Source organism: Limulus polyphemus, unplaced genomic scaffold (genome assembly GCF_000517525.1).
Source record: "Limulus polyphemus unplaced genomic scaffold, Limulus_polyphemus-2.1.2 Scaffold753, whole genome shotgun sequence".
Taxonomy (NCBI): Eukaryota; Metazoa; Arthropoda; class Merostomata; order Xiphosura; family Limulidae; genus Limulus; species Limulus polyphemus.
The window spans coordinates 265081-275820 of NW_013666363.1; the positions used below are offsets into that span (position 1 = coordinate 265081).

The 10740-nt window shown below is 32.1% G+C and overlaps 1 protein-coding gene across 1 annotated transcript; it reads right to left on the reverse strand.

The window, feature by feature from the left end:
- Positions 1-386: 386 nt before the first annotated feature.
- On the reverse strand, positions 387-10388 carry LOC106460329 (GTP-binding protein Rit1-like). The gene is made up of 4 exons (XM_013920022.2): positions 9714-10388; positions 5582-5670; positions 4390-4567; positions 387-1803 (listed from the first exon to the last, which is right to left on the reverse strand). The coding sequence occupies exons 1-4, from the start codon at positions 10246-10248 to the stop codon at positions 1520-1522; spliced, it is 1086 nt and encodes a 361-aa protein (XP_013775476.1). The 5' UTR covers positions 10249-10388; the 3' UTR covers positions 387-1519.
- Between the last annotated feature and the right edge of the window lie 352 nt (positions 10389-10740).

The window sequence follows — 10740 nt, forward strand, 5'->3', positions numbered from 1 at the left end:
CAGCATTAAAAACAACTAAAGAAAAAACGTTTCAAACAAGGAAGTAAATGTAAGGGTGGCTAATATCAATCCTTCAAAAATAATGCAAACAATATAAAAGGCAAGAATTGACATATAGCAATATATATAAATATTAAATCACAACTGAGTTTAATTTATCCAATTTTTGAATATTAACATTCTACTACACTGTGTGCCTGTGTTATTATGTAGAGATGATGCAAATGCCATTCCTACTATCTTGTTTGCATTGTTTTTGAAGGATTGATATTAGTCATCCATATGTTTACTTCCTTTCTTGGAAAGTTTTCTCTTTACTTGTATATAAATATAGATATGTATAAATTATGTAGAAATGATGTAAATGCCATTCCTACTATCTTGTTTGCTTTGTTTTTGAAGGATTGATATTAGCATCCATATGTTTACTTCCTTTCTTGGAAAGTTTTCTCTTTACGTGTATATAAATATAGATATGTATAAATTAATGAGTAAAATGTACAGTTGGTCCCTTCTAATGGCTTAAAATATTCCCTTTTTCTCTCTCCCTACTTCTAGTTCTTATGCCTTTTAAGAACATTTTTTTAATTTTCATTTTATAATATTTTCAAGAACAAACAACGTGATAATTTTCTATAATACGATGCAGCAACTAAGATATGTATGTTACTAAAAGGCTTAAGAAAATCGTAGCCTACTTTACATCTTTTGAGTTAAATTTAATTGAGAGCCTAACGTAGTATTAGCAGTCTCGTACTACGATTATACTACGACTGTTTTTATTGTTTTAGAATACATGGTAAGATTTTCATTTAACCATGATTGATTAGCATATATATATATGTATGTAAACTCCTAATTCATCAGACAGTATGTCCTCTGTTTAAATTGTGTATTTTTGTCACTATTTGTGTGTGTTTGTACTAAGTTGTTGTTCTAGTCATTCCAGAATTTTCATTCCATTTCAAATAAGCACCAGAAACTCCAATGACGGAATAATAATAACGGAAAATAGATGCAATTCGAACAAACTATATGAGCCACGTTTTCATCACTGAGAACTTTTTTCCGTTATTTATGTCATCAGAATGAATGTTTTACCTAGTTACTGTGTGTGTGTGTGTGTGTTGTTATTGCAAAGCCACTTTGGGCTATTTGCTGTGTCCACCAATGGAGATCGAACCCCTGATTTTAGCGCTGTAACTCCGAAGACTTACCGCCGTCCCATCGGGGGACATCTAGTTACTGGTTTGTGTGAAGCAACATTTACGTATCGCGTTATTTTCTGGTGAGACTTACACGTTTTCATAGTTGTCAATCGAAACAGATTTTCACGTAATAATATTCGTATAAAGAACAAAATTTCGGGAACAAAGTTAATTTTGGATCTATTTCATGTTCCTGTTTTTCGCCAAAATCACCGATTTCATTGATGAAATAAATCATCAATAAGGTTTACTTTTTTTGTTTGAGAAGAATATTCCATTCATGTATAGTTTCAGTTTTATCGATGTTTCCATTAGAGCACGTGCAAATTGTCACATGGTCGTGACTTCCGAAACAGCTTCCATAAAAGTCGTCCGAGAAAAAAACTTTTGTTCTTCTGCTTTAAAGAAGCATCTGCATTTGATTCCGACTTTTCGGGACAAATGGAATTTCTTTTCTTCTGATTTTGGTGTTTACGTTGATGTGTTAATCGAATCTGAGACAAAACCCCAACAAGAAGTTCATCCACATGGTAGTTGATACACGCTGACGTTTCGATAAATTTGCAGCCATAGTGTTGTGCTAGCTTTCGGCCCTCTGTTGACGGAAGAAACAATCAGTAGTTAATTTTACAAATACAACATCTGGTGCCAAAAAAGTATTACAACGGAAACATAACTTTGATAGTGTCTGAATACGAAACGATGAACTAGGAATGTTTGTGAATGAGCAGTACATACAATAAAGAACATAAATGCTTTAAAATATTATTTAGTCTGAATTTCTATATCATCAACAAGTGTTTTCCATATGACTGCAGTTTCCTGAACGCTGTAAAAGTGTAATTTTGGTTGTTGTTTTCTTACTTAATAAACTAAATAATTTAATCAATATTTGTTTTTAAATATGATGCTTAAAGAAAACTGTCAAAATGACATTTATCTTGAATGCTGAATCAGTTTGACAAATATTTAGAATGAGACTTTTAAAGTATTTTGTTAACACTTTAATACATTATAAGCAACTATTCAGCGATTTCAAGTTTAATTCTAACAGATTAAAATCAATGATTCTTCTCTTTAAGCCTGTAAATTTTGGCTAGAAATGCATGTGGCAATTATATTTATATATATATATATATATTGCCCACTCAAAAACCTCTATTATATATATATATCAAGGTCTAATACTAGAAACTATTAAACGCCCTCTTATTAAAAAGCAAGTAAATATGTGAAATATTAAATCGATTAAGTGAATACAATTCACAATTTTAAACGAAGATCGTTAAGTGAATGCTTTTAGACCTCTTTCTTTTTAAACAGACAAATGTAATGATACTAAAATGTATAAAAAATGTGACGTAAGATGAAAAATTTAAACCAAGTAATGAATACATTGAATGGTTACCGTTCATCAAAATAGTACTTTAAAATTAATAGTTTATAAACACACCAAATAACGAACATTTTATGAATAATTCTTTAAAAAAGAATAATACAAAACAAAAAGATTTTGTACACAAATATGCCATGTTTCCAAAAGTTCACTTAAACCTGCTTATAAATAATATAGTTGAAGACAATATAGGTTATAAATATCAGATACATAGCAATGTGACAGTAAAATATGCTTTAAATTACATGTAATACAAGCATAATTTTACTAATATGGTATGTTGTGCAAATGCTTTTAGCAAATATAAAAAAGAAAGTTGTATTGAAGATGGTGTAGTCATAGGAAGAAAATAGTTTAGAGTGATGTAACGTGAAAACCATGGATTTAGGCTTAACCCTGCTACCTAATTCAATTTGGCCTTGTGCTGTTCAATATATGATATGATTATTATTTTCGTATTACATTGTTGAAACTCTTACATAATAATTCTGACTTCAAAAATCTGATTTGTTGAATTAATTGTCAACCCCTTATCTAAATCACTGTATTTCTGGTGGTTGTGTTTTTGAAGTGAATATGTACTTTAACACTAGATAAGTCACATAAAAATTGAAATTCAACCGAGACATTTTAGACGAAAGCATTAGTTTTGCTAACTTTTAAATTTCCATAATCAACTACTTAAACGCAGTTCTAATAGTTTAAATATATGTGTAGCTACCCCTTCAATATTACTTACAAACAAGGTGATCTAAGGATCACTTCATATTGGTTGAGAGTTAAGGTCACTTAGAGCCACAGGCACAAGCCTCGTGAACACCCCAGTTTGTTTCTTTACTCTAAAATCTAAATCCCTGTCACGGTTTTTGTTTTTCAGTGACAAAGAATGCTTCAGTAATTTCTATGTAATGCACACTAACCCCAATAAACACTTAATACATACGAGATAATGCCTCAAATTAATAACACCTTTTTCAGCCTTTCGCCCAAAGGTTAAAAATAACATTCTTAACATGACTGAAAAATTAATGTTTAAACTTTTTGTGTGCAATTAAGCCTACTGCATTTGCTATAAAGATCTAAAAGTACTAAAACCGTACGTCAGTGACTGATTTGTTAGGCTTAATGACCGTTTGAATCGATTATATAGGTAAATTTAATACTACACTGTTTGCTTATTTTACATTTCCAACACACGTAGGTAATATTTTAGTAATAAAACTATGCTGAGCAAATAAAAACCGTAGACCAATTTTATTTTTATTGTATAGCTTTACTTAGATCATAGAAATCTAACAATTGATTCCAAGGATCTTGGGCATTTATCAATACTTCTCCAACTTTATACTTTTCGTAATTAAATTTGAATAAGTGATCCTAATATTTATATATTTGATTTAAGAAATGCGTAATTTTCTTGATTCATATGTAAGTATTTATTCCAATTCCCAAAATAACATTTTAATACAACGAAAAACATTCGGTGTTATGCAAAAGAAGATTAATGTTTCATGATAGCGCCCATTAATATGCTTCTGCCTGTTTAACTAGATAAACGAGAGAGGTTTCCATTATTGAAAACTAACAATTTGAAATAAATTCACTGTAAAATATGTGCAATCCAAAATAATCTTTACTCGGAGATATGTTTTAGAATTGAATCAACGACATTGCTTCAGAGTTCAAAATGATTAATTTGCCGGCGTTCTTTTATTGATTTTGCTTAAATACAAATAAATATCTTCTACTGTCTTCGCAGAAATTCATCATGCAAATAATGCTTACCATTTGTGGTGACTGAACGTAATCGAACCAGGTCCGTTTTGTTTCCCACTAGAATGATAGGCTTGCTCACGCTCTCTAATAGCTTGCTTAGAAAACATTTTGCATAACGAAAACTGGAACGATCTGCTACGGAATAGACGACGACGTAACAGTCCACAAAATGAATACTACTGGGTAACTGTGAGACGAAACAAACAGTTTACTATCACTACAGATTCTGTAAAATTCAATTTGTTGAAAACGTGCGCATTTACAAACCAATTCCATTGCATATTACTACCTGGAAAAAAGTTCCTTATAAAAAAACAGTTAATGAAATAAGTTGAAAAACATTTATATTTTTGTTCCATGCACAAAAGGATAAAACGTTTTCATTAATATATCGTATCACACTTCTGACTTAGATTGTGAAGCTTTAAAAATGTTCACAATTTTCTAATTAAAACATAAAACTTTATATATGTTGAGGCATTCTTTTTTGAACAATATGACATAGTACAAAAATCTAAAATGACACCTATTATTTAAATATGTCTCCTTTAACAAGTATATTTAATAAGTTAAGCCTAATTTCAGTTAAGCCTAAATAATATTTATTTGTTATTTTTAGTAGTCAAATTTGAGTCGTTTTCTTTTTCTCTCGAGAACATCTCAAGCTACTAGTCTGAATCTTTTCATTGCGAGTGATATTTTATATTTTTATACAACACTTTATAACGTTCAAAACTGACTAAAACCACGTTTATCTGTATCCTTAACTGCATTTCAGCAAACCAAAACAGTATCTTAAGAGGAAAAAATATAGTTGGCATTGCATCAAGCTAATCGAATTGTTGATCATAATTCTATGAACTAAAGTTTGATTTTTTCCAACCTCAAAAATTGCATTTCTGTCAGAAGTTTCGTTTAGACGAAAGAACCTTTTCAAACGTTTAAATATTATTTAAATAACAGACATTTCTATATACTGATACACTTTCCCCCTTTTTGTTTAAAATTACTGTTTTTCAAACATTACCAATTGTTGAAAGAAAAAACGTAATAATCATAGATATATATTTTTCATGCTTTTAAGTTACTTGGTGTTTTCTCTCCTCAACTTAGAACTACACTACTACTCGATATAATATGCTACAAACTATATTTTCATAAAATCACACGGGTTATTTGACACCCAGAGAAATGAGCTTACCTGATCTTCCACCAGGGTATGTTCGGTGAAAATTAAGTTAGATTCATCGTCGTTTAATACAACTGTCACTGACTTGTCATCTCCATCATCTAAAAGTAAACGAAAATGTATGATATAGAAGTTAATTTGTATTACATATATTTATGAAAGTGTGTTCAAGAGCAATATAGCTGATATTTATACCTTATGTAACATGCCTCCCCTTCCATCAGTGGCTCAGAGGTAAGTCAGCAGGCTTAAGGCGCTAAAAATACGATTTTGATACCCGTGTGGGCAGAGTACAGACAGCCCATTGTAGAGCTTTACACTTAACAAACAAATTATGCTACACATGGATTAAACAACCATGTCAGATTCAGATATAGCCATTTGTAATTTAAAATTGATGCCAATCAGAAATGCTAGCCGACTAAACAGCTACTTTTCATCCAATAGCTGTATTGATTGCACATTTATAACTGAGAATGTGGGTCATTTTTCAACGCCATATTGAGACTTGAGCCTTGGACTTTTTGATCCGTTGCCCGAAATACTAACCATTAGTTTCACCCCAACTCCAAAGTGGATAAAGGATTTTAGATAGTTTCGAAGAACTACAAAACTGACTAGTTTTCATTAGATTTAAACTCGCGTTGACTCAGTAGTAAGCGTGAGGGCTTATAAAACTAAAATTTCAGGTTAGATTCTGCGATTGGCATAGGTACAGCACAGATACCTCTTGTGCAACTTTCTAACTAACATAAAAATATTGGTTTAACAGGATTGCTACCTTTATAACACAAGCCTGCGATAGTTTTATTGTCTTGAAATGTTTATATGTACTACAGTAATTCCTGTACGCTGAATCCGAAAATGATATCCATTTTTCTTTATCACGTACAGATTTTTCACAGAATGTCATATGCACTTTTACATAAGTCAATCATTTTCATCGAAATTGGATCACATTTTGTTATGCTTAAAATGTTGACAACCACTGGCTATAGATTTCTCTAGACCAATCACAACGTGAGTCTTATCGATCGTTCTAGAACCCAAACATAATAATAAAAAAATTTTCATTGTAGTAAACGACATAATAATTTGATCTAAGTAAGAGTGTTTTTCCCCCGATTTGTAAAGAAATTCTTACCCAGTAGTAAAAAAAATTAATATTATTTTCTAAATCTGCGTAGCTGAATTATGAAAAACCCGTTATTAGAACCAAAACAACTTTTATGAAGTTTAAATTCGCAGGCCTGTGTAATCTGATTACATTACATGTTAAAATCATAACAGGCCAATGGTAAGATACTTCAACCAGTTGGTTTTATATTACTTGAACTGTTTAGTGTTTTCAAGAGAGAGAGAGAAAAAATTAACGAACGTAAGGCCATAATTAAAGGAGAAAACATTTCAAGTGAAACAGTGAATATAACCCTCCATCAACTTGACTTAAACTATGACAACGTAGTATATCTGCTTTCATAACAAGATGAGTAACTTTATCAATTTAAAATGATTATAATGCCTTCAGGAGACATTTCAAAACTCAGCTGCGGTTTGAAAACACGTCAAACTGGCTTGTTGAGTATCGTGACTCACGTAAGCTTATTCACTTCTACTTACTTTCCCATCTGATGATTCGTCATTTCTCAACTATTCCCTTCAACACATTAACCACAAAATAGTTGTGTTTATTCTTATTTTGCAATAAACAAATTACATGATTAAAACGAAAACAGGAAACGACATCGACATTTTGTATATCTTGGCTGTAATGATCTATTTTGGACAACATCAACAGATAGAGTCCAATCTATAACACCACAGCCAAGATCTACATAATGACGCCTCCTTTAATTGGCTTTATTTTCATATTTTTATGTCCTTTAACAAACAGAAAAGAAACTGAAAATCGTTCATATTTAATTAATATGTTTTTTCCCTTCCAAATAAGCTTCACAAGCGTACCTTTTGATATTTCGCAACACACTCATAACAATTTAATAAAGTAATCTTTCAGAGCGGAAACCATGTTTTTATTAGATATATATATGGGGGGGAGCATTAACGCACGTTTTCTAACTTGCACGTGAAGCTGTATTTGTTTGGTTGTTATAATAAAAAGTAATAAGCTCTTCGAATATTGCCTGGGAATGTTTCTTGTTTTTATTTTATATTTAATCTCGTATTATTGTGGTCTTGAAGGGATAAAAAATGTAAATTGCTTTCACTATACAGAAATACATTAAACTGATTGATAACTAACCAGTGACGTGGAAGATAAAATTATGTACACAAGACAGACACAACTGAAACGAATGTAGAAGATACATCGCCCTCTAAGTAACTTTTGACGAACTATCGACTTGGTTGAGTTACAGTTGATAACATATTTAGGACATTCATTAATGTCATGCATATGCTTGTTAAAAGATCGATAGCTAATCAGTTTTCACTTTTCTCTCTCCCAAGTAGACTCTAGCTTTCTGGCGACTGTGTTGAACATGATTCACACTAATCTGTACAACATTTCGTTATTAAAGCCAAAGTTCATAAGCAATAACTTATCACACCGAATCACAAAACAAGAGCCCGATTATCAGAGCGCTTTCAGAAAATGAACTTTCATTTTGAATTCGCAATAACTGATAAGGCTGATACGACATAATAATAAGTCACGAACATAAGACGCTTAATAGCAGTTTATGAAGAACATTCGTAACTGTTACCTGGAACAGTGAGAAGTACCATTTTCATAATAAAATATTTACATTAAACTTACTTGCAAAGAGAATTATAGTGTTTAGTGCTGAACAATGACACAAATATTTCTTAGTTTCATATTTAATTACATTTAGCCGTGAGAACCAAATATATTATAAAATAAAGAAAATTTATTCCTCGACTGTAAGCTTTAGAAAATAAATTCCTTTATTCTTAGCTTGTAGTTGGTTTGGGGTTTAAATGCGTTCTGCACTTCAATAATATCTGCATTAAATCAAAATTAATGAACATTTTAGCGAGGTAAAGACAAAATTAAGGCTTAAAATCTTAAATCGAGTCACTGTAGATTCTCTGTAAGTATCTTGGAAGGAATAAATATATTCTTTTGGTACTAATAGTAAAACAACAACATATGCGTTATTTTATTCTGATCCCGGGGGGACCGGCGGGCCGGTAGAGGGTTACGCCCTCTCGTCAGCCAAGCGACGAAAAAAGAGAAATGGTGAAAATGAATAATAGAAGGGTAAGCGTGCATACTAATAGTACACATATATTACTACAGCGGATTCATTTCTTATGGTATAGAACACATTAGCTGGCGAAGCATGGCATTTAGGGGTAATGTTTGTGTGATATTAAACCACAGTTAGACTGGAAATAATTTAAATCACTTTAATCTTTACTGATTCAATACAAATTTCCAGTAATATGAGCATTGAAACTAGTTTCCTCCTTCACTGGCTCAGTGGTAAGTCTCGAAGCTTATAACGCTAAAAACCTCATTTTGATACCCATGATTGGCACAACAAGGATAGCCCATTGTGTAGTTTTGAACTCAACAACAAATAAACAAAGCATTGAAACTATACCCTTATTATACACTCTATTTTCTATTATGATTGGAATTATAATCAGTTTTATTGTTGTGTAATACTACACACATATTACTACAGATTCAATTCTCACCTGTATAACATTCGTTCATTCTGTTTATTTTTAACAGTAAAGATTCTAAGTGGATCTTTAGAGGGTAGATAATAATCTACCTTTGTATTAAGTTTCTTTGATATTTGAAAGGGTTCAATGGGAAAACTCACTCTCAAACACGTATTACACCTAAAAGCATCCAACCCGAGCAAACAATATTAACTATACATTTTTAAAACTTGGGTGAAGGTTTCCGATAGAAAAAGACAGAATCTAATGTAATCTTATAATGGCGATTCGATAATAACGTGATAACTATATATATATATAATACGAAACGAAAATGAATAGGTATTACTAGCAAATGTTTAATAATTTTTTGTATGGTTAATATTAAGTTCCAAAATTATGGAATCAAACGGAGAAATGGAAGGGTGATTAGGAAATACGAAACGGCTGACACGATAGAGTAAAGGTTTATGACATCAAAACTTACCCATCAAACTGTCGTAGGTACATATGTACTCTGAAGTTGTAAACTGTTGAGCCAGAAGTGATTTGCCAACCTCAGAGCTTCCAATTACCAGCACTTTACAAGTAGCCCCGAAAAGTTCACTCATTCCGTCGGAGGAAGAATGAGCAGGTGTGGAGACACTGCAGAAGTTATCTTTGCCGTCAAAACTCAAATGAGATTGAGATCTATGTGGCGATAAATTGTACAAAGATGAGCGAAAAGAATCGCCTCGATTGACCACACCTTTGGATGTTATGGAAAAGTTACGTAGCCTTTGGTAGCAACCATCATCTCCAACAAGACTAGAGAACCTGGGATCCTGCAGCTTACTCACATCTGATGGGTAACTTGCTAATCTCGCCCGGAACAGTAACGTATCTGTTAAATTCCTGTTGATAAAGCGACAGGAATTCTGCATGGAATGGGATCGTTTGTTTTTCATATACTTCGTGTCCTTCACGTGAGGAACGTCCAGATTTCCTAGATGTTTATGGTGAACATGAGGATACTTTTCCATTGCAAAGGTTAGGGAACGTCTTTTTATCGTGCGGTAAGAAATGCAGGTGCACTATAAGGAATTTGAAAGGTCGTATGCAGTTCTTTAAATATTTTATACTGAGATTCAGAAACGGAAATTACAGCAGACTTGCGACTTTCGATTGAAACTGAAGTAAATATATATCAAAACATTTTTCGTTCCAAGTCTAACGGCTTCGAGCGATGTTGTGATTGTGTGTTGTGTACTAACTATTAAAGGCAGTCGATCGTATGAGATACAAAGTGACGAGAGAGCAGGTGGTAACTAGTCCGAGTTTACAACTGTGCACACGACCCTCTTCTAAGCACGATAGCTCGGTTGTTACCAATCAGGCCATCTGTTGAGATATAGCGTAGGAAGGTCCATGTTTCTTAGTCTCTTGTTTAAAAAAACGAAATTATAATATTTCTTGTTTTGTTTTTGAAGAATAACCATTGGGAACTAGAGTAAATTTTCTTGTTGCGTTTAGAT